The 25,833-nt window shown below is 32.7% G+C and overlaps 1 protein-coding gene across 4 annotated transcripts in view; it reads right to left on the minus strand.

The window, feature by feature from the left end:
* cv-c (RhoGTPase activating protein) overlaps positions 1–25,833 on the minus strand; it is a 283,691-nt gene that overhangs the window by 34,775 nt on the left and 223,083 nt on the right. For 3 of the 4 annotated variants that reach the window (XM_085190195.1, XM_085190196.1, XM_085190198.1), the window contains exon 2: positions 14,228–14,299. In XM_085190195.1, coding sequence (XP_085046321.1) covers positions 14,228–14,299 — 72 coding nt within the window. Of the gene's footprint in view, positions 1–14,227; positions 14,300–21,105; positions 21,384–25,833 lie in introns of those variants that run through there. The other variant, XM_085190197.1, reaches the window with a different exon arrangement.

A 25,833-nucleotide genomic window follows, 5' to 3' on the forward strand; every position in this document is an offset into this window, starting at 1 on the left:
GAAGTTATAGGGTAGGCAGAGAGAACCTAGTGTTAAGAAACTTTATCTTTCATTTTCCACCAATTTTTTTCTGGAGGTATTGCGTGTGAAGTAGTCAAAGGAAGAGCCGAGGAAATCAACATGTATGGTAGGATATATTGTGTATTTTTTTTAATTACACGCTTTATCCCGCTTATAGAAGAGAGGGTAGAAGAAATCTAACGTACACATATACCTTTTCCTATGCAGTGCTGAATTTTTCAGACATTGCGAGTTGTGTAGCAGAGTTTAACGCCATGCTTTGTTTTGACATCAAAGCAAGTAAATTAATTATCTAGTACACCTACTACCCTTTGCATTTATATTTAGAATTTGTGGCCCTCTACTAAGATACGTTACCCAAAAGGACTCTATGGTAACCATTTCCCAAATTAATTAGAAGAATTGGACCGTAAATACTATTATTAATAAACGATAACAGGTTGTTGTGAAATTGGGTCATACACAGTCTTAGATTGAAATTCTGATTGAGTTGTTTAATTAGTTAGCAAAAGTATGGCGTTGAGCTCCGCTATTCAATACGTATGTACATTGTACATTCTACACATCTGCTTGGGCAGAAAATTGAGAGAGATTTCGGAGTAATTATTTACTAAATTATTTCTGCGTTCCACAAAAAAGAGAAAAATAGGTTATTTATTATTCTTACTTCATGTTGTACCACGCACCTAGGAGGGTAGGCAGAGGGAACCTAGTGTTGGAGACCAGAACAATGAAACGAAAATATTAAATAATATATTTCTCCGAGTACGAGGAATCGAACTCACAACTTTATAGTCGCACGCTTAAACCACTGCGCTATGACGGCCTTTAATTAAAATATTAAACAAAAACAATACTGTAACATGAAACAAAACAAAACAAAACAATAAATTATTATAAAGTTATTTTATACTCTACCAAACATTAAAAGCGTTTTCTCGTCGCTACGTACGAACTTATTTCCCGTATAGAACAACATTGCTGAAAGGATAGAGATGCAACCAGCTGGGACCAAATGTGCATTTAATATTTACGTTTTAGATGAAAACTTTTATATATATATTACAAGAAATATAGAAAACAAAATTATATTCCTTTTTTATATACTGTCATTTTCAATATATTTGAACAAAGAGATTGTATAGCAAATAAAAGATTAAAACTTAAATAGTATCATTACATTTTGGAGTACAACCAAACCTACAACCATTTCTTAAGCATTTAATGAGTGCGTAACTCAATTACGCTGGCTATATTCTTACAAAAATAATCTGTTATTATAACTAATGTGAGATGAAAGGCCAGTCATGGCACAGGGGCACAAACGTGCATTGTGGGTTCGATTCAAAGTCAAGGAAATGAAGCATAGATGTTTTTCATCTCCTTGCTCTGGTAACGGGACAATTTTGGGGAACGAAAATATTTTAATGGGAACAGAGTCTACACACTAGGTAGAGTAACACTAGGTTCCCAGGCTCCCCGGTCAAGCTAAAAAAAACCATTTCAGGCTGAATCATAGGTATATAGTGAGGCAGTCGGAAAAAAAATCTGGAGATAAAAAAATCTATAATACCTGTCTGTCTTGCTACCAAAGCAAAAAAAACAAACAATTCATCCCTCCAAGCGGGAATCAAATCTACGACAATCGTTTTCACAGTCAAACAAAGAGACGAGATGTTCCATTTAACTTATACAGAAGTGGGTCGAAATGCCACACTGTCTCCGGTAGCTAACGCGTACCAGAGGAAACGCTTCCGTGGAAATGTCGGAAAACCTACGAGTATATGATTGATATTGGAAGAACAATTGTAATACTAATAAAGCTAGTGTGAATTTAATATATGGTTTTTCAGGATAGTGTTAAAACACTCCGTTCCCCATTTTCCGTTGAATTCTGGAGGCTTGTGCTTTGAGTGGTGGAACTCATCGCGCTTTGCAGAGACAGATTCGACATCAGAGCAAAGAAAATAAAAGTAAGTAAAAATAAAATGTTTTCAGGAACCGGGAATGTTCCCTGGCAACGTTGTTTTAAGACACTCCGTTCACATTAAGACACTCCTCTCACTCCTGTGCCCACTTTCAGGTGAATTCTCAATGTATAAGACGAGGATATGAAAATATTAAATATTTTATTCCCATAGAGAACGTAGAGTTACAGCCCACAACCATTGCGTTGCAGTCGCACATGAAATTTCTATGTACTTGTTTCTATGTTCTATGTTTTTTGAAATTTCTGTGTTTTGCCTATTAGGAGGGAACCAAGTGGTAATAGACGCTCCATTCCACACTTGTCTTCTAAATTTCAAGATTAATAATAAATATTTAGTAGCAAATATTCTGAAATGAGAATCGAACGCAAAACCGTCGCGTCACTAAGGAAAATTGAAAAATGATCATATACATAATACAAAAATGTATAAAAAGTAATTTTAAATTGATTGACATGAATAAAAAAGGGTAAGAAAAATTCCCTACGCTTCGATAGGGTTTCCATTGTTTGTATAAAATTCACCCTTCCGGTGTATAAAATTTAGTAGCATTTTAAGCGTAATTTTGTCGTTTCGAATCTCTTTCAGAAGTTATTTTAATGAATTTGAAGTAGGTAATTTAGTTATTTACTTTGTGTATTTGAATTTCTACTTAAACAAATGTTTATGTTTGAAATGCGAAACATCAACATCTTTGGGTAGAAGTTTTTGTGCTTTATATTGTTTTTAAAATATGACAAAGTAAAAAAAATGTAAAAAATGTAAATAATTGAACAAAAAATAAAGGGAACCTAATGTGAAAACATAACGTTCTCTATTTTCTGTCCAATTTTGAGTCATTGCATATGCAGTTACGCAGTTGAGCCCTGCGATTTGTCTTACCAGAATAGATGGAAAAAATAATATTCATATGTTGTTTCGATAAATACTTAGATCCCAATTCCATTTTGCGGCAAAAGTTCCAAAATAAAAATCCGCACTTTTCCTTTCACCAGAGCAAAGCAATGAAAATATTCATAAATAATAATCTATTCTATATAATTATATAAATTGAACCCGCAACCGTCGCAATACAATCACACGCTCTCGCCCTGTGCCAGGACGGCCTCAAATATGCCTAAAATATTTTTATTTTTCAAAAGTAAATTTAGGAAATATTACATAATCCATATACACAGGATTCAGTGTAAAATTAGTTCGGGCGCAGTGGCCTGTGCCGTACACCTCAGCGAGTCCGCTTTCATCCTAAACAACCAACTCCAACTTAATTCATATAGTGTATGTATGTATGACACATACAATGTACGTACATACATACATACAAACGTGACAGATAGATTTGAAATTGTTATTTATAGAAATACTCGTTTCCTTTGACGATGTTTCATGCAAATTAAGCGACGGCGGCGGAAAGTGGGGAAGGGAGTATCTTAACACTAGGTTCCCTTTCGGACCCATCCGCTTCCCGCTAACCTCTTTATGTCGTCTGCCCACCTGGCAGGGGCTCGTCCCACCGGTCGTTTTGTACGGGGTCTCCACTCAAAGCTGAGGATCGAGTGTGGTGGTGGGAATTGGGGAAGGGCTATGTCCAATAATCGATAAAAGATGGCTGTTGATGATGAGGTTCCCTTTGCCTACCCTGCTGTGTGCGGGATACAGCGTGAAGCTTAAAAAAAATTAAGGAATGAGCGGAAGAGATAACTCTTTTTTTTTAATTGGTACAGCGCCTGCCTGCAAACGTGATGGTTGGGGGCTCGATCCTCACTCGTGAAAATAATTATAATTTTATGCTCATTTTCCTGTTCTGATACACTAAGCGCGGCATGGTGTTATACCAGGCAACAATTCCCAATTTCATTCCCCACATTAAAAAAAAGCTTATTAAAAATGTTACAATTCTATTGCTTATATTTCCGCTTGACTGAAGGGCAAAGGGAGAATTCATTGGTTGATTCATTTATACCAGTAATCGAATGTACGGACGACTGACTTCACTTTGTGTATAGTTAATTGTCAATATAGCTGGTATATAGGAATAAAGACCCTCCTATAATGTACATAAAGGTGTATTCTTTTTGTATTTTATTGTTTTTTTTTTATTGCTAGCTTATGAAGTTTTTTTCAATACATGAACTCTTTTGTTTTAACTAGTGACGACTAAATCACTCATTGTTTTCGCTAGTGAGATCTATGAATTGATTTTTTGTACGAATCTAGTTGTCTACAAATAAAAGGACAATTTAGTTTTGCCTAGATCGATTTAGTTCTTTCTGGTAAGCCTATAGCTGATAGAAAAAACCAGCGTAGCCTAGACAAAAGCAGTTTGTCTTGAAATCGGAGTACACCTAATAGAATACATAATATGTATATAATAACAGTTCATTTATCAGAAAGGATTCTAATTTTTTCTCCTTATCAAATATAGTTAATTCAAAATTAATTCAAAATGACGGAATATAAATTTTTGTACAATCAACTTAATATGGATATCAAATAAAATGGCTTGATTTTTAAACTAAAATACATTATGAGAAAAATCTTGAAAGTTTGTTTTGTAGATTAGATAGTCTACGAGTGGAATCGAACTCACAACCTACCGTATTCGTTAATTATTATTATTTATACAGATTAATTTGTATACAATACAAACATATATAATATATAATCTCAATAGCATAGGAACATAAGTTCTAGACACATCAAAGGTATCGCAATTCAAGTACATTCAAAACTTAATTAGAAACTCCTTGATTATGGAAACGCGCGAGTTAGTTCGCATTGCTTAGATTTGTTATAACTAGTAAAAATGATATTTCTATAGTGCAAATAAATTTACTAATATAATAATAAATATAAAAATTTGTAGGTTGTGAAGTTGGTTGCACTGTCACGCCAAAACTACTGAGCGGATTTAGATGTAACTTTACAGTAATTAAAAACTACAGATTATGAGCTTTAGTATAATGTGACTATAATATAAAAGTAAAATGAAGCGGAAGAATCCGCGAGCCAGGCACGGCTTCGCCCGTTTAAAGTCTTTGTTATATTATAATAGCGAAATTATACATTTTTTTAATATAAATTGTATGTGGCTATGTTACTAAAGTTTCATCTTAATCTATTTTTGCGTGAAAGTTACAATTCCTAACATTTATAATATTGATAATAACAATTCACAATCATGGAGCATTGCGTGTTGAGTAGTGGAATTGAACGCCGCGCTCTACCATGTTATCACTGCGAGGAAATAATTATATTCATTATTTTCCCGAGAGGGAAGCAAACCCACTACTATCGCTTGCAGTCGTATTATTGTACTACTGTCCCACTATGGCCATGCTATTTATATATTTAAAATATTTGAGGCTTCTTGGATTCGCCGCAGTTTGTATATATCTTTACGATTTTTAATATATAATAGGTATTTTTTTAAGCATGACACATTATGAACAACATACAATACAAATTTATTCGTAACAAAATTTCTTTGAATCGATGGTAAAGTTACATAAAAAAACCCAATTTCTTCTATGGCTACCATAGAAAATGCGTGAGACATAATACGTTGAAATGATAGAAAGCGACGTTATATTATAAAAAAACCTTTTTTTATATAAAGTGAAAGTAATATCGTCGTTCATTATTTTTAAACATCTTTCTTTTCAATAAAAATAATTCGTATTCGCATGCCTTTTGTGAAAAGTGAGTACAGTTAACGCTTGGCGGAGCAAAGGAAACTAGGTAGCTACAGTACGTTTATATCGAGTTTAATAAAAAACATGAAAATAATAAGAATTTCATAATTATTTTCGTCTTTCTATATAAATGTATTTTTAGGCACCTTCTTTTAGGGTACTTAGTAGGTTAGACAAAGGGAAACTGACTGGAACTGAGCCTATTTTTAACTGTGACAGTTACGCGAAATTCTGGAGACATTCGCGCCTTGCCTCGTCTCCAGAACGAGCAAATGAAAATAATAAATATTTCATTTTTCCGTGCAGGAATCAAACCTACAATCGTTCCTTTAAGGTCGCATGCTTGTGACACTGCGTCACGGCGGCTTCGAGCCTCGGCCTATTGAGCATTTAGAAGTTTAGAATTTGGCATGACGGTAAGTCGGTTTAGGGGAGCACTTTGGGAATATTTCACGAAATTACTACTGGATTCCTGCACACAGAAGGGTAGGCAAAGGGAACCTGGGAACCTATTGTTAAGACAGTCCCTCCCCATTAACTTCCATTTATAAATTTCCATCTCCCCATTAATTTCCATTCCTCATTTCTCCGACGAATTCTGGACGCATTGCGTGTTGAGCCTCAACATCAGAGCGAAGAAATGAAAATATTAAATAATGCATTAAAAATTTTAATTTTGCATTAATAAAATTAATATTAAATTAAATAAATTACCCCGAGCGGAAATCGAACCTTCACGGCCATTATACATACAGCTATTATACCAATATTTCTCTCAATATATTCATTAAATAGAAACCTTGATCAGCTTTATTTTATAATATAAATATCTAGTATATATTTCACACTCATTTATCGCTAATGGAACCGATCGCCGGATGCACTTAAAAGTTAATATAATAAACTGTTTATAAAACGTTCATGGATGCAGATTTAATGATTTTATACTAGATTTATAAGTACTCTAGCTTTACCTGTGGACTTGCTGACATGGTCAAATGGAAATAGTTAAGAATTTATAAGTCCTCGAGGTAACTTTGACTGCAGGTACTGTAGCTCAAGGTTACTTTAAAAGGATTAAGACGAGATCTCTGGAAAGATTTTTATTAGCCAATCCCTAGGGTAGATCATCAAGTATCATATAGTATTTCAGTAAGATGCAATACAAAACGCTACCCCTAGATATTCTATGCTCTGCATTTTTTCACATTCACGGTAGGATAGGTAGAAGGAACCTAGTGTTAAGACACTCCAGTCCCCATTTCCCGCCAAACAGGGGGTATTGAGTGTGGAATTGCGAAACTAAACGCCGCGCTTTTGCCTCGACACCAGAGCAAACAAATGAAAATATTGAATCATAAATTTCCTCAAATCTAGATTGAACCTACAACCTTTCGCATTCACTGTAAATATAAATGATATATAATACAATATATATTCAGAATAGATAGGTATATAGGCTGGGTAGGTATAGACTAGTGGCATAAGCTGGACAAGTGGCCCGCAAGCCACCACGTGCATCCAATATAGGGCACTCAAGGTTATCCAACATGTGCTAATGAAACAAAGATACCACTGAACGATATCCCTCCTAGCATACATTGCGTTATAGTACGGTTGAGGAGTTGTGGTCGCAATCATGATGGCTGTGAATGGGTGTAAATTTGATTGGTTGACTTTTTTAATTAGGATAACTTTTTTTCCTAGTAAATAAATAAAAGTTGTGAAAGCTTAGGTTCACGCGACCACGACTCGTCGATCGTACTTTATTTTAATTCCTTGTTGTTACAAGCTCAAACCTGTACACAGTTTGTATAGACATCATAAAATATTGTAATAATGGTGAAGAAATGTTAGATGCACGGCGTTGATGCATGTCTCAAAAATTAGGGGGAAAAGTGTGACCTCTGCCTAATCTTCTAAATGCAGGATTTCGCGTGGAGCTATTGAATTTTTTTTTGTATGATGTAAATTCAGTTCCACTTAGACAACTATACCACATATTTCAAAATTGTAATGAAAAGTTGATATTTTATATTATTTCGTTATTTTTATCATTAATGAGAGACCGTTTAGGAGATAATATCGACATATAACCAAATAAAAAACAAATACTCCTTATAAAAAAACCACTAAGAAGAGACGACTATATCCTAAAGTTTAAGTCTATTCACATCCATTCACTTATTTTGTCTATAAAATTAATAATTAATTGCACTTATTTTGATTTTAATTGAAATATTTAATTTGGAAACCAATTCGATTCCCACATGTTTTTAATTAAGTTTTACCTACATTTTTTTATTAAATCATTACTTAATAGAGCTATAAAATACAAACATACGTAATATTCAACGTACTGATGTGAAAGAAACAAAAATACACACACAAATTTCAAATAAGAAACACACAAACACATACTATTTATCACTTAAGAAAAATAAAAAAAACTTACTATAATTTTGTTCGGACGTGTTAAATCCGGCACAAACACTACAAATCACTCATTATATTACATTTAAACACTCATTTACAAAATTATGTGTCCACCCAACCACTATCACAACAACACTGATACCTGAATCCCTAATCTAAAAAATTGACATATTTCTCCTTTTCCTATGCTTTTAAAATCCTTTTGAATCTTGTATAAGCGGTCTGCGTATAACCTTAAGGTTTCATTTTGGATGGGTGACCGTCGCATATTTTTTCCTTGTCTAGGTCACGTTGGCGCAAAATGTTTAAAAAGTTAATTTTGAACTTTATTTTGTGGTTATAAGGTTCAAATTCGAGGTATCATTTTTTTTATGTGATTTACAAGAATCGTTTACCTGAACGATAAGACTAATCGGTTATGTTTTTATTTGTATTTGGTTTTGGTATGACATAAATGGTATTCCGCCTATTTTATGATTATGGACGTTTTTTTTGGATTCTTTAGGAATTTTAATATTTTACTACGGTTGTTATGGTATAATGGTACAAACATGTGAATGTAAACGCTATCACTCAACACGTAAGGCTTCGAGAGTTCAGCGGAAAAATGGAGAACGGAATGTCTTAACATTAGGTTCTCATGTTCTCTTCACTTATGTGGGATAAAGCTTGAAGCTAAATAAACACTACTTGCGGGATAGAGCTTGAAGCTAAATAAACGAATACATAATAATATTCACAAAGTAGCGGGCAGCGGTTGGATGCGAAGAGCTGAAGATCGAGCTCAGTGGCGTGCCATTGGAGAGGCCTATGTCCAGCAGTGGACGAGGACAGGCTGATGATGATGATGATGATGATAATAATAGAAATACCTACATTGTGAAATTAAGGTTATGGCAGGTCAGAATCTGACTGTAAATAGGTGCATTGGTTTCGAGTCAAACCCACTCAGGATTGACCCACACCACCCACAATGATTTTTTTTGTTTTCCCTGGTAAGAAAAATGGCAGCGTTCAGTTCCGCAATTCAACACGCGATGTATCGAATTGAAGTTAAAAATGAAGAAACAGTATGAGTTTTTCCTATAAGGTGCGAAGTAAGTTAAATATAAGAGTAGGTCTCTTATATTTAATTCTAATTAAATTGATATAATATGACAGATACTCCAGAACCATAAAAATAGCATCGTTTAGAACTAATATAGGGTTTACTTTACGGTGGCGGACCCCATAAATTATGTTGTTCAAAGAAAAATATTACATCTATTTAAACATTCGGGTCATTTGTAACATTTTAACAACCTATTATTTTCTTAACATTCTTCATTCTTTTTTGTTTTCGTTTTGGGTTGTTTTTGTATTTTTTCCAGTTTCACACGTTTTCTGTATAGGTATTTTAGTTAAATAAATAACATTTTGGAAAAAAAAAATATTTTAAGTTGGTAATTACAATTAATTATTATTTGAAAATTAAAAGTATTTCTCAAGATTATATTTATCTCTTTATTGTATACTTATTGTTAGAAGTATTTTTATCTTCACGTTGTGCCCATATACATCATGGGAGGTAGAAGGAACTAGTATCAAAACACTCTGTTCTCCGCTTTCCATCCAATCCATCTTTTTACTAGAGCGAAAAAATGAAAACAATTCATTTCCCCGAATGGGAATCAAATCCACGACATTTAACAGTTTACATTCAGCCTAAATTACTAAAACTCACGTCTTCCCAGGATACGATTGCGTCATTTAACATTCCAGGAGACACACCACAGAAGTACGTACCTAAGTCGTACAAAACCCTTATCTTATCAGAGATTATGATAAGAAATATCATTTTTCTAGAGTAGCACATCGAAATGGCTATCGCATTTTACTATTGTCGCAAAGTTAATTACCATTATTACTAATTTCTAGAAATAAGCTGTCTGGCGCCGACACTGAGTTACGTAATTTAGCTTTATCTTTTATCTTTTTGGGCTACTTATATTTTTGGTGGAAAAAAAAGGTAAAGAATTCTTCGAAGCTATATATGATATAACTGTTTTATTTCTAAGAAAATATAATAGAAGTTATGATTTCTTTTTAAGTACATATCTACTTGAGAGTACTTATGTGGAATTTGCATAAATTACGTTCTATTTTGCTTATTAAATTGTTTATTGTAAAAATATTTAAGCGTATAGTAATAGTATCGTATATAGCTGAAGACTATGACAAAAAAATAAGGCATAATATGTAGAAAGACGATTCATTCTTCATTTTCCGCTGAATTTTCAAGTTATTGCATATAGAATAGAGGAACTCAAAAAAAAAAAATCAATTTCCCGCCCTATCCTGCACATAGCGGGATACGATAAACACCACATGGGTGGCTAAGTCCAACGCGTTAGATAACGATAATAACACATAATAAATAATACTATTATATAATAAAACGATAATAATAATGTATTGTAAACACGAATGTTGGATTTTATCTAGGAGCCGGTCGTAAACAAAACAATTTAGCGACATCCTGCTAATGTACGTGCTTCTAAGTAAATATTTTATAGAAATAGAAGTTATTTATAATTGTGCTTTCATATAACGTTGAGAGTTACAACTCTCTGTAGAGGCGACTGGTTGTGGTTTTAAATCCCACTCGAGAAATTTAAATATTTAATATTTTCATTTCCTCGCTCCAGTAACAAAACAAAAGCTCGGCGTTGAGTTACGCTATTCAACACTCAATGCCTCGAAAAGTTCGGCGGAATGGCAACGCAGTGTCTTAACTCTAGGTTCTCTCTGCTTACCGCATGCTAATTGCGGGATACAGTTAAAAGTTGATTTCGATTTGTTTCTTTTTCATTTACTTACAACAATATAAGAGATATTCCAACGGAAGCCCGATGTGTGCATTTGATATCTGTTCCACATCTGTCTCTATTATTGTAGGCAATGTGGACCTCAAAGCTGAAAGTACCTTTAGATTTATTCATGCATTTTGCAAAGCTATGTCAGCTAGTATTAAATTTTACGAAATGTTTTCACAAACAAACTGTCGTAGTTACAACGGTTGTGAGTTCGATTCCCACTGGCGGGAATAAAATATTTAATGTTTTCATTTCCTTGACGGGAATTCAAATTCACCATCCTATTTTAGAGTTTTAGCAGAGCGAACTTAGTGTTAAGACATTCCATTCAGAATATTTTTAGCCCAAATTCGTAACACAGTTTTAGGTATAATGAATGTCGGAACTCTCCATTGCGTTTTGCCTCACTAATGCGAGAAAATAACAATAATCCACCGAGTAGAAATCGAACCTACATCTACTTTGCACGCACATATTTACAGTTGAATTCTGTACCACTGCGATAAATATAAATAAATATAGAACGATCAAAATCCATTACGTCAATATAGGTTTTGGATGTAGCATGTCAATAACCAGGAAGAGTTTGCGTCAACCTTTGCTCCTTTTAGACGATAATTTGGGTCTTATTGTCGTCGATACTAGATGTGGTCTTGTGGATAGGACTATTTATCTATGTATATATTTTAATAATAATAATAATTAATATTATTAATAAATACTTATTTTTTTTATTAGTAAGTTTTTATTTGATAGATAAATTCAAAGAGGGGGCACAAATATGCGATTATGAACATGTCAGGTTATGGGTACGATTCCCGCTTGAGGACATTAAATATTTTTATTTTCTACAACTGGTAACGAGACAAAGAGGGGGAATAAAAATGATCATGATGAAGTGCATATCGAACGTGGGTTCGACCATCGCAGCCATAACCATCTCAGTTAAAGTCAGAGGCGGTACCACCGCTTTTCGATTTATAAGAGAAAACATAACAATAACTACTTACTATGATATTAAGTTAATTTTTGCTATAAAAATTTCGCGACAAAACGACACAAAATGACGTCACAAATGTATGTATGACTAATAAAAATTCTTAGTTCAGTTTATTTCCCAGTTAATCATTCAAATGACGAATATTTCCTTTTGAACCTTTTGCTATGAATAAAAGATATATAGAAATGCCATTCGCATAAATCAGTTGACCCGCCCGTATTTGATGTTATAATATTACTTATAAATATGTATATTAGTTGCTAGTAAAATATAGATTAAATGAATATTATAGCAACTAGCAAAGCCAACGCGGCTTCGCCCGCATAGATTATTGTTATACTAGCGACCCGCTCGCGGCTTCGCCCGCTTTAATTATAGTATTATTTATTTACTTATCCTGAATTACTTTCGTGTTCTAATATCATTATCACTTTAAAGATAATATCTATACACACGAGTAGGTCTAAGGTTTAGGCCAATTTAATAAAAAAAATGATGCATTTTTGTCGAACTAACTTTTTTATTTATGAACCGATTGAAATAAAACAAAATTTTAATGTTAAAGATTTGATTATAGTATTTTGGCAAGCTGTCTAAATATAATAGTGAAAACTGCATTAATATCGGTTAAATATTGTACAATTTCTATATAAATTATCTATAGCAAGGAATGATCATAAGTAATAAGATTAATAAAATATTTAGAAGACGTATTACCAGAGCGGGAATATGAAGCAAGATTTTAACCTTAATTCACATAATTGTTAGGCAAAAGAAACTAGTGTCAAAACTTCTGCTAAAATTGTAATATTAATTTTGCAGCGCAAATTACTAATAATTAACTTCCCCGAATAAAAATTGAACCTACTACCATTTCTTTTACTGCATATTATAGCTTGAATTTGCCGCTAACTTATGTAAATATTGGTCTGTCAATTCCATAGCTTGTTTTGACATGTAACGAAAAAAAACACTATTTTTTGTTTCTTTGTTTTCTCCGTGTTAATATTAAAATTAAATTTTTGAATATAATTAAATACAATATCTAAACTAAACTGTTTTAATATTTCCAAGTCATGTCCATATTAGACAGATGAGTGTATCAATTGTGAAGGATTGGGCTACATCTCTGCAGCTGAACTTAGTTATCATCTTCATATACAGAGTGTTCTTTTTGATTCATATTTTATTATATTTTTTGTAGGTACACATTTTTAGAGAGACGGGACGATTGTGGGTTCGATTCCTATTCGGAGGAATAGATATAATATTAATTATTTTATTTCCTAGCTCTGGCGACACTCATCTACTATAGAATTTGGCGGAAGGTGGAAAACAGAAGTGTCTTAATGAGGAACAGAATGTTTTAACATTAGGTGTCCAGGTTCCTTCTACCTCTACGTGCGGAATACAGCGTGAAGTTTAACAAATATATATATTTTAAAGTAACTAATTTTTCATTTTAAAAAAAGTATAAACGTTTGAATGATCCATGTTATAAAGCGTATAATTAGATTTTAAGTATAATTATTATGGCTTTAATTTCATACTTATTACATGACATATACATTTTAAGTTTTGCTCTGCGCATATAATTTTACGAAATAGAAAACCGGTTTTAGGGCTTTTTTAAATTACTTTGTACCAAAAAATAACGTTACACTACCATCCCGACATAAACCAACATCCTGTATATGTGGGACATACGCATTTCAATGGATAAGTATGATTAATAGACCGTAGAGGCAGGTCGGGATCGCATTAGATTTCCTTGTTGGGATACCAGCAATTGTGTCAATAGATCTCTATGTTAATATATGTAAAATGTAAAAAAAAAATATAGTTTAGATGCCCTTTTATGGGCAGCTTTAGAATGAGTATTTTGGTCACTAGGTTCCTCATTTTTTTGCTATTACCGATTTGATTTATCATTGTTCTATATGTATATAAAAAAGTAGATACACGAGGCACAGCTCAGGTAAACGCCACGGTTTTGGGTTCGCTTCCAGCTTGAAGGATTAAATAATTTATTTCCTTGCTCTGCCGCCGAAAGCGCGATTTGAGTTCTGCCACTCAACACAATGCAGAATCAGAATTCAGCGGAAGCTTCTTAACGTGAACGGAGTGTTTTAACACTAGGTGCCCAGGTTCCCTCTGCCTACCTAGCTATGTGCGGGATACAGAGTAAAGCTAAAAATAAAAAAGAATGAAACTGTAGTCAAGTAGGCTTACCTTCGTACATCTGAGCATACTGTGGGAAGCCGGCAGCTCTCAGCCATTTGCAAGCTTCCGCTGCTTCGATCTCTATAACAAATAAACAATAACATTAGATAAAATATACATAGAGATAAGAATATAAGCACATTATGTCTATTGATTTAATATTTGCAGATAGCAGGGTAGGCAGGACAAACATGGGAACCTAGTGTTAAAACACTTCCGTTCCCTATTTTCCGTCGAATTGTCGAGTATATTTTAATATGTAGTGAGTACTATTAGATCTTAATAATTAGAAAACATAGTTGGCAATCAGAAAAGTCACTAAAACCCATACAACAAAAATCGCACAACAAATACTATATCAAAAACAAAACACCTTTCTCCTTATAAATATTAATAACCTGACCACATTTGTTGAGCCCTAGCGCCCTTGAAACCCAACCCTAAATAACGGTTCAGGTCAAACGATGAGGTTCTCGTATAACTGGTAGAGATCCAACTTAGAGTGTAGGGCAATAGGGCCAATCAGTGCTATTGTGCGTTTGACTGCTAGAAATGCCAATATTATATTATTTATGTATGGAAATCCAAGAAAAGAGGTATTTACTAAAGAAAACAGGTATTTGTTAAATATTTTATTCGATCGTGCTGATTTGTCATCTTGCACCTTGAGGCATCATAAGGTCAAAACGGTAGTAATTGATTGATAATAACCAACTTCAAAAAAGGTGGTCACTGATTTAATAAAATTTCCTAAGAGTATGTGTATTTGTACATAAATTTCTTTGTCAACTACTTATCATACCGCGATAGTTTTTTTTTGATTTCATTTAGATAAACTTCAGCTTTACTTAGGCTGTAAGTAAATTTCATCAACATCGGTTCAGTCATTTTTGAGGTTCCACATATATTTGGAGGGCACAGAAAGGTAAGTAGGTAATTGATAAGACAGAATTAAGTAAGAAGTTTCCTCTCATACAAATTTTACTGTCCTGCAATGGCTATACTTTGGAGTAAAAAATAATTTAAATAGAGGCCGTAGTGGCGCAGTGGCACAAGCATATGACTGTTAACTCGACGGTTATAGGTTCGATTCCCACTGGGGGAAACGAATTCTTTTCTATTATTAATATTTCGCTTTGAAAAGGTAAAACGCGGCGTTAGTTCCACCATTTTGTTAAGTAAACACACAATCCCTCAAAAAGTCAACGAAAAGTGGAGAACTGAGCGTCTTAACACTCTCTTCCTCTGTCTACCCTACTACATACGGGAAAGAACGTGAAGCTAAACAAAGAAAAAAAAACTTTATACAATCATTAAAATTATATCAATTCAAAGAAATAAAAACAAGTAAGTATATCTTATAAAAACCAATGCCATATCCAATTTGTGTACAATCCGTTACGTAAGGTACCCCAATGTTAAGGTCACGAGGTCCACGTTACTTAAGTGGTATTGCGTGTGGTAATTTTTCACCGGAACTACGCGGTGATGTGAATAACGTGCTTTTTTCTATACTATACTATACTATAAGAATGAAATATGTTTTTTTTAAATTTATTTATTAAAGAGACTAGGGTATCCATATGTATGGAGAATTTGTTAAAAAAATCAATACAGGCTGCCATATTTCCTAATAGATATAAAAAATATCGCGGATGGGGCCGAAGAGCTGAGGATCGAGTGTGGTGGCGAGAATTGTGGAAGGCCTATGTCCAGCAGTGGACAAAAGAAGCCATCTTTGCTGATGATGATCATGATAAAAAATAAAACTTTAAAAAGTGAAAAAAGACAGACACTTGTTCAAATTGTAATGATATACTTTATGATAAAAAAAATCAAATCAATTCACGATGTATCCCGCAAACAGCAGGGTAGGCAGAGGGAACCCAGTGTTAAGTCACTCCGTTCCACACTTTCTGCCAAATTCTGGAGGCATTGCCTGTTGAGCAGCAGTACTCAACGCCGCGCTTTGCCTCGACACCAGAGCGAAGAAATGGAAATATAAACGTAAATAAATATTTAACTTTATGATAGATATATTATCTTATTGAAACAAGATATAAAACGATATTTAAATGATATAACATTGTTATTGCTTTTTTCTTTGTAACAGTGATTCATTATAGATAAAGTAAAAGTGTAGGTGTGTCATTACAATATTTCTATATTATCAAATACATTTATCTTCCTTCCTACTATTTTCTGAAGTATATGAGGTGTTCTTGACACTTTATGTAATGTAAATAATTATATTAAAAAAAAAGCTAAAGAGTGTGTTTGGTTAAGAACTATTACATTCAATTGACGTTTTTTATGTTGGATAGTCTATTTGTAAACAATGGGTTTATATTATAATTCATAAGACGAGGTCATACATAAACTGGTTTATATATAAATGAGAATAAAGTGACATTACAATCTTCTCAGTGTAGTGTCTAGTAGTGTGTCTTCTTTATATGAGTAAAAATCACCAAAATAAATCTCGCTGTATATAAATCACATAGCAGGGTAGGCAGAGGGAAACTAATGTTAAGACACTCCGTTCCACACTTTTCTTGACGCCAGAGCGAAGAAATGGAAATAGAAACGTAAATAAATATTTCACTTCCTAGAGTGGGGCTCGAACCCACAACCAGTTGCTTTTGCAGTCATCACACATTATGCCCAAAACACAAAATTAGGAAATAAAAATAATGAAAGTAATAGATACTATTTTAAGATAAATCATGGTGACCCTATCTGCCACTGAGTTGCTGATGGGAGATGAATCGTGGACCACCATCAAGTGCAAGATAAAAAAAACAAGCAATGCTTTTAGTTTGAAGTGTAATTTGTGTGTTGAAATTTTGATTAATTCATATTGCAGTTGATTTAGTTTTTTTTTTATAATGGTAGTTTATGTTTATATTACTAGTAGGTAAGTAGCTATAATGATTTGCTAGGGCTTTACTTTTACTTTAATACCTTTTTTATAAAAAATAATATAATAATAATATAAAATATATATATTTCTATACATTTAATTTCACTAGTTAATAAATATAAAAAATTGGTTCATATTATTAGAGGTATGAGTCATATTGGATTTAATTTCTTCACATATTTTTTTACGTAATATTTTTTATTTTTTACGATTTGTTGCGTTGTGTTGGAGATGTAATGTTTCAAAAATTGCTAGGGAAGCAGGAAAAGGAGAGTGTTTCGATTCGTAATAACTAGTAGTACTTGAGATAAGTACTAACAATAGATTCATCCAGGGACTATTAACTACAAATTAGACTATGAATCCTAAAAACTTTGCTAAAATGACGTAGGTCTGGGGGCCCTGGGATCTCCGTCTATAATATTATAAGCGTAAACGGGAAAAACATAAAAATCCAGTCATCTTTCTAATTAAAGCAATTAACCATGTTCTAATAAAGTAGGTGATGTTCACTCTCAGGATGTTCTCGGAGTTCCCAAGGCGAATGAATCAAATGTAAATTTAGAAACCATATGTAAACAGGTAAATGTGGGAAATAAATTTTATATCAAATATTTATATGAAATGAATTTTCTTTTTAGAGGAAAAAGAAACGGAAGTTTTCTTAGATCACTTTTTTGTATGTTTGTCTGTCAGATCCTCTTTCAAAACTAAGACGAAGATTTTTCAGCTATGATGTTGAAATTATTACAATATCTTTTTTTTTATACTACACACAGGTAGGCAGAGGGAACCTGTGGACCTAGTGTTAATACACTCCTTTCCTAGTCCCACTTTCTGCCGAATTCTTGAGGCATTGTGCGTTGCTGATCTCAGCGCCGTGGTAACTAAACTATGGTTACCAGAGTGATGAAACCAAGACATTAAATATTTTATTTTCGCGAGTAGGGATCGAACCCACTACCGGTCGCGATTACAGCCACTGTGCCACGACTGGCCTATGTAAATTATATTAATTGATACAAAACATACACTTGTAGTACTAGCATGTGATTAATAAGGAAAACCCTTGAATAAATTATCTGTAATTAGTTTTAAGGAAAAATGCGAATCCTGCGTCGTTATTGCCTGCTAGATTCGAATAAGATTAAATATTTTAATGAAATAAATAATTGGGGCCATCGTGGTAGATTGAGTGTCTGTTTGTAAGCGCATTGGTCGTGGGTTGAATTTCTACCAAGGAATAGATTATTTTTGTTTTTTTACTCTGGCAAGACAACGCATGACTTTGGCTTAGAATTTGAGCAGAAAGCAGAGAGCTGAGTGTCTCGACAGTAAGTGCTCTATGTACACACTGCTATGCGGGATCATTACCTGTTGGCTAACGGACTACAGTTATCTATATATATAAAAGGACTTGTCCTCACTGACTGAGGTAAGACGCACGCACAGCCGTATCCGGTGATGGTAGAAACGTGAAATTTGGACAGATGTTTACTTTCGTAATCTGGACATCCACTAAGAAGGGATTTTAAAAAATTTTAACCCTAAAGGGGTGAAATAGGGGTTAAAAGTTTGTATGGAAAAAAAATTAAATCAGCACCGATTTTCATAAAATTTGAAATTTAGATTTTTAAAAGTATTTAATTGAACACGTGTTTCATGGTTTATTAGAATCCACTCCTAAGGGTGCAAACAACCAGGCGAAGTTGCGCGCATCCGCTAGTTTACTATAAAAATCTATGAACGATTTTTTTAAAGTATAAACTAATAAAAGTGAAGATATTTCTTATCACTAGAAAGACCTTCCACTAAAATGGTAAAGCCATAATAAATCAAACTATTCAAACAATATTTAAACAAAGTAAACAATGTTTACACCAAATAGTATAAATAGAGAATGACTGCCTCATTATCATTAAAACTAATTGACGGCTGTGACAACATCGTTAGAGGAGGAGGAGGAGATACGGGCACTTAAAGAAACTATAGGTACAAATAATATAATTATTACATATTACATTTTAGCTAGTGCCAATATTGATAAAACTTTTTAATAATATTAAGTAGCTGTAGTAATTAGAATGTCTATAATATTTACCATCTTTTCTTTTCAGATTTATATTGCAAAATAGATAAAAGGAATCTATTGATAAGACACTCCGTTCTGTATGGGTTTATGAAAATTATTCATTCCCCTGAGTGGGTGTGGTTTATAACCAGACGATATCGTACCACCACGGCTAAGTTAAACCTATCTTCTTAGATTCTCTGAGCTTCACCATGTATTCAAATATGGCAAGGTAGGTAGAGGGAACCTAGTGCTAAGACAGTCAGCTACCCAATTCCCGACGATTTTTTTGAGGATATGCACGTTGAATGGCGAAACTTAACCCTACGCTTTACCTTGTTAACAGAGCGAAAAAGTGAAAACATTAATAATTAATAAATCTTTCCTCCAAGTGGAAATCAAACCCACAACTATTAAAAAATCACGGGAAACTAAACGTTAATCTATACTTATAATAAATCTGTAGAAAAATCGTTTCTGTACATTGAAAATATTTTAAAAATTTTAGCCAGGGTGTTAAAGGATAACTAACAGAATCCATTTCCAGCATTTTTGGAATTTTTGTCTGTTTGTCTGTTTATGTGAACACGTATCACGTAAAAAGTACATAACAAATTTAAGCAACTTTTATACATAAAAATATTAGGACTTTTAAACATTCTAATACTTTAGTACAACTCGGGCGAAGCCACGGACAGGCCGCTTGTATTGTAATATTATAGCATTAACTCATCATAAATAGCTAATTTTAAACTATTGCGTATTCAGGTAGATCAGTCTATCGATATTCGAAGTAAATATTATTAAATCGATTACGACATCAATATTTACTCGATTCCAATTTCATTCGATTTGATTTGCAAAACAATTTACACTAACGTCCATTTGACGAATCTATTCTTGTTGTAAACAAACTAAAATTATCATAAACTGTTTTAGATGTTATATGAAAATAGGGAGTAATATTTTCGGTCAAAATATTTAGGAGAATTAGAATGGACTTGGTGTTAAAACACTCTGTTCTCTACTTTCTGCCTAATTTGCGAGATGTTACGTGGTGGTGGTGGGAAAATGAAAATATTTTAAATACTACAGCTGTTAAGTTTCTTGCCGGTTCTTCTCAGTAGAACTGCCTTTCTAGATTGTGGCAGTTTCCGGTAGGACTAAACTTACTGACATTTGAGCGTAACTTAACTCAAAATTGCTTGTCATGCCTAATTGAATAACAAATATTTTAATTGCACTATTACTCATTCTCTGAGTAGAGATCAAACCCACAGCTATCGCGCTAAAAGTCGGATACAAACCCACTGTGCCACTACGGCTTTTAAATTTAAAAGCTATTCAATATATATTAACAATATAAACAATTAAATAAATATAATAAACAAATGAATTATGCCTAAAGACGTTCCGTACTAAAATTATCAAAACCGGTTATATATGGGTCATCTCGTTACTTAATATCATTAGTAGGTTTACTATTTTTATAATGAATAGTGAAGAAGAGATAAATTAAAGTGACAGATCACTCCGTTACTTCTTTAATATTATATTTATTTTGCTTAGTAAAGAAATTAATACAATGATAAAATAAACAAGCATTATTTCAAAGGTTGAAAAGTGAAACAGTCTCAAAAGCTGGATTTTTGTACTCTGCTATATATTAAAGATATGAAAACTCTCTTAAAAAGCATATAAAAAGTTGGAATCATAGCCAATTAGCCATATACGAAAGGGAAACGATTAGGCTAGAGTGCTTGGACGGACAAGAGGCGCAGGTTCAAATCCCGCTATAGTCAAAAAATCATAGTTTAAAATAACACTTTAAATAATATTAAAAAAACAACTAAAATAGCTAGTAAATTTAAAATTTTAACATAAAAAAAATACCTGTTATCTGGTCAGCGCTCAAATTAGGAACACTCATTTCTTCACTAACGATCACTAAACACTAAACAACGAGGCACGCTCCACTGATTCATACCAATACCACATTTCGTAATATTCCTATGTAATTAACACTAAAAAAAAAAGTTTACTAACACTACTTTTTTTTAATTGAACGTTACAAAAGGTTATTCAAAAAATCACTTGTTTTTAAAAACCATTTCAATATATCACACATTTAAAATACATCGATGTTTTTACATTTGACTTTCTATCACGTTAAAACTAAAACTGGTAATGGATGATTAAAAAAAAATATATTTTAATAAAAAATTTAAGTGTTTTGTACAAACAAGCCCGTATACTCGGAGTGTTGGTGTAGAATGAGATTATCAGTGTTTATCATAACTAGTAGGTACTTACGTCCTTTAATCGCCCACGTCACCGATAGCGGTCACGCTGAGCTACGAAACTTTGATATTTACATGGAAATGTATATTTTTATATGTAAATATCAGTATAGCGGAGTGTTTTAACACTAGGTTCCCTCTGATTTTTAATAAATGTTTTTTTATTACATTTAGCAGTATTTATATTGATTTATATTTCTTTTGTACGTGCGAATTTTGAACGGTTTATAAGTGGAGCGGGTTTGAATTTCGTTTAATACGTATTTTTTTTCTAAAAACGCCTTTTTCTTTTCTTGTTGTGAACTAACAATTAAAAAAATGTTAAAAGGCCAGCATTTAGCGGGATTGGTGGAGAGAATCTAGTATTAAAACATTTTCACTTGTGCTACCTAGTGTTTTAAAAATCAAAAAACCAGCTTCAAGCTGTACCTCGCTCACACGCCCTGCGGTAGGCAGAGGGAACCTAGTGTTAAGACACTCCGTTCCCTACTTTCCGCTAAATAAAAACTTATATACTTAATATTAAATCTAAACTTATATACTAAAAATTAAATCTATCTTATATCTATATCTTTTAAACATTAGAGGAAACCACTCCAAACAGACATATAGGGCAACCTGTAATAGTGTAATAACATAAATAAAAAAGAAACTCACATCGAATTACATTCGCAATCTACAATAATTGGTATAATCAGTCTTGTCTACAAATACTGTCCATATATGGTCATTTAAAACCAGTATAATATAATATATATACTGGGATGACGTTTACAGCTACTTTAGCCCTTATCACTTAGGAAATAAAGCTGATTAATATTTTCGAGATAGTGGGAAAAATGAGCACTTTATATGCGTTGAGATTAACGATTTTAAGAAATATATATATTTATGGTAATAGGACATTCGATATAGGGGAATTATATGTAACCTTATTTGGTTTATTTAATTAGTATGTATGCGTTTACTTAACTTTGAATATGTTGTCTGCGTTGCATTGGAATATTTAAACAACTTAAAGAAAATTTAAATTTTCTATTAATAAATCTAATATTGTTATATTTTCTCTTCGTATTCTCTTTTTTCTTCTTGTGCCCAGATAACATTATAGCAGCTAAACAAGCAAACAAGAAAAAAACTCGCAATTTAAACGTTAATATTACCCTAGTCTTAGTAGAAACATCAGCACATGACCAGAAATAGTTCTAAATATGATTACAAGCATTTTGGGCATAGATAGATAGAGAGAGAGAGAGATAGAGACACGTAGCAGCTCTATGTCTTACCAGTAAAGCGGACTCACAAAGAACTTACTATCAAAAAAAAGTTTTTTTTAGGAATATCCATATTTCGTAACTTCAGGAACCTTCTTCCGCAACGAATGAGTTTAAAAATTAAGGGGAAATATTTTAAAAAGTGGCATGGTATCTCGGCTGTCATTCAACATGTTACATCTAATTATTCAACGTGCGTACTGTACGAGAGTAATAAATAATATAAGAACAAGGCAATACAAAAAAAAATATAATTTCTATCTTTTTTTCATTAAAGTAGGGGAAGACTAACAGCATATACCGCAGACAGAGAGATAGACAGAGAGAGAGAGTGATGGAGAAATATAATTGAAAGCATTATATGTTAAATAATTAATGTTACCTATTCTGTAATATTTATTTATTTCCTTTTTTTTTAGTTTTAAATACGTATTAAAATATGATCATTAAAGAATTCCTTATGTATGAGAGGAGGTCAGGTTAAGGTCAATTATATCTATACATGAGAAATAAATATTTTGTATTAATACTAGAGAATTTTTAGAGATAATAATTATGCCTTTAGTGTCGTTAGACCTTGATTTATTTTAAGCAAATATTTTCAAATAAATGAAGGTCTAATCACTAGTAAGAATAAATTAAATTGTTAAAAATTATAAAGGGGGCTGTGATTGTGGGTTCGATTCCCATTCGAGGAAATGAATTATCATATTTTAATATTTTCATTTCTTTGCTCTGGCACCCGGTGACGCCAGGTGTTGAGTTTCGCCCCACCACACGTAATGCCTCAAAAAATTCGGCGGAAAATGGAGAACGGAGTATCTTAACACTAAGTTCCCTCTGCCTACCCCGCTGCGTGCGGGATACAGCGTGAAGCTGATTTTCTATTATATATATATATACAAAGATGCCATTTCTCACGCACTCTATGCTCTATGGCCACAGCAAGTTAAGACCTTGTCGTGTTTACGAACCGAGACGGTTATTTATTACATTGGACAAATATACGTAAAATGTTACTGCGATAAAGTTCTAAGTGCAATGCTGTAACCATTGTTTGTCATAAGCTTGTTTATAGACTGAAAATTGATTATAATTTAGTAAAATATACCTAAAGATTTGAAAAATACAGTTGATTTTTAAATAATGATAGGCCAGTCGTTACGCAGGGGCAGAAAGTGTGTTGCAAAATCGACTGATCGTGGGTTCGATCCCTACTCGAGGAAATGAAATATTTAATATTTATTGTAATCTATATTTCCATATCTTCGCTCTGGTGTCGAGGCAAAGTTCGGCGTTAAGTTCCGCCACTCAACACGTAATGTCTCCAAAATTCGGCGGAATATGGAGACACTCCGTGCACACACACGAGGTTCCCTCTGTCTACTCTTCTGTAAAACACTCTAGTTTGATGTAAATTTCCTTATAAAAACTATCAGATACGAGTATATCGACACGTGTTATCATTTGTTTTGATGATGCAATGAATCATTTTCAGTTTTCAGGAAATCTAGAGACAATGTTTATCTGTTTGAGATTTATTAAGAACGAAAAGATAATATTTATCTTTTTTTTTAACCAATTTCTGTAAAAGAAGGAATTGATAACCAATTCGACTGTATTTTTTATGTTGGTTACCTCAGAATTTTCGATTGGGTGAACTGATTTCGACTTAAAAGGTATTTTGATGAAAATTTGGCTATATTAGGCAGAGGGAATCTGGGAACCTAGTGTTAAAATAGTCCCGACGCATTAAGACACTTTCGAGCCATTGCATGTTGAGTAGAGGAACTCAACACCGCGCTTTGCCACGCTACCAGAGTACGACGAAAGAAAATATTAAATATTTCATTGCCTTGAGTGGGAATCGAACTTATAGCCTGTAACTATCTAGTATGATAATAAAGGTTAACAAAAGTTAAGTAAAGTAGGAAAATTATGATAAAAATAGCTATAGCAGATACATTACGAGTAGGTACGACTCAAATACCTTGAAATACTAATTTGCAATTATCTGCAATCTTCACTTCGGTTTCTTCGTTTATGGTAAACTGAGATTTATATATGGGTCATAATCAGAAAAGTGGACATTTTCGAATTCGTAACGTAACTGATAAGTAACAATACTGATAATATTTGTTACAAAACTGATGTCATAAGGCATTATACACAACAAAATAAGAATATTATATGAATAAAAATATTGTTTTTTTTTATTTAATGAGACACAGATTAAAATTTTAAAGATTCAATCGTTGAATTAACAAATTATAAATGTAAGAAAAAATAACAAAGTGACAATATTAACAATATAATAATGTTAGTTCGTTCGTTTAAAATATATCAAAGTTTGAATCGTTATGACGGGAATTAAGTTTAATTCTTTGTAAGTGTTTATTCCGCATATCTTCATATTTAATAGGATTGGTCTGTTTAAGACGTTCTCTATATCTTTTATGTCTTTCAGCATTTGACATCGGAGCCATGACGCTTACTGAAAATAAAAAAAATATGTATCAATAGGTATTTAATAATATTTCATGTTTATTGTTTAGATCTTTACCAACGCTAGTACAGAAAGTATTTGTTTTTATATAAAAGCCTCACCCGCGTGAGCTACAGAATTATCAATTCGCTATCTCCAGAGAAAAAAATAGTAATTTCAAAATAACAACTAATTTCAGGAAGAATAAAAAAATGTTTTTAATTAAATCGATTAAGCCGTTTCTGAGATAAGCGTGCACAAACACATTAGACAAACAAGCAAACAGGCAAAAAACTTAAAAATCATTATTTTTGGTTACTTTACGTTATGAAAAGTCACTAATTATTTTTATCCTATTTTTTTTTAAATACATATCTTTCGATGATAACGTAATTATGAACTAGGCTTCATATTTTCTCAGTTTCGTTACATAACGAAATGTAACAAAATTGAGAATAAAGTCTGAGAAATTCTAACCTTTTTAAATATTTGCTCATAAGCCACGTGTTGCATGTGCAAGCACTGAAGTTCTTTTTTGAGATTTTGTAAAAAGAAGCAAATA

Source organism: Heliconius melpomene, chromosome 9 (assembly GCF_056956725.1).
Source record: "Heliconius melpomene rosina isolate 202511_hmr_F chromosome 9, ASM5695672v1, whole genome shotgun sequence".
NCBI lineage: Eukaryota > Metazoa > Arthropoda > Insecta > Lepidoptera > Nymphalidae > Heliconius > Heliconius melpomene.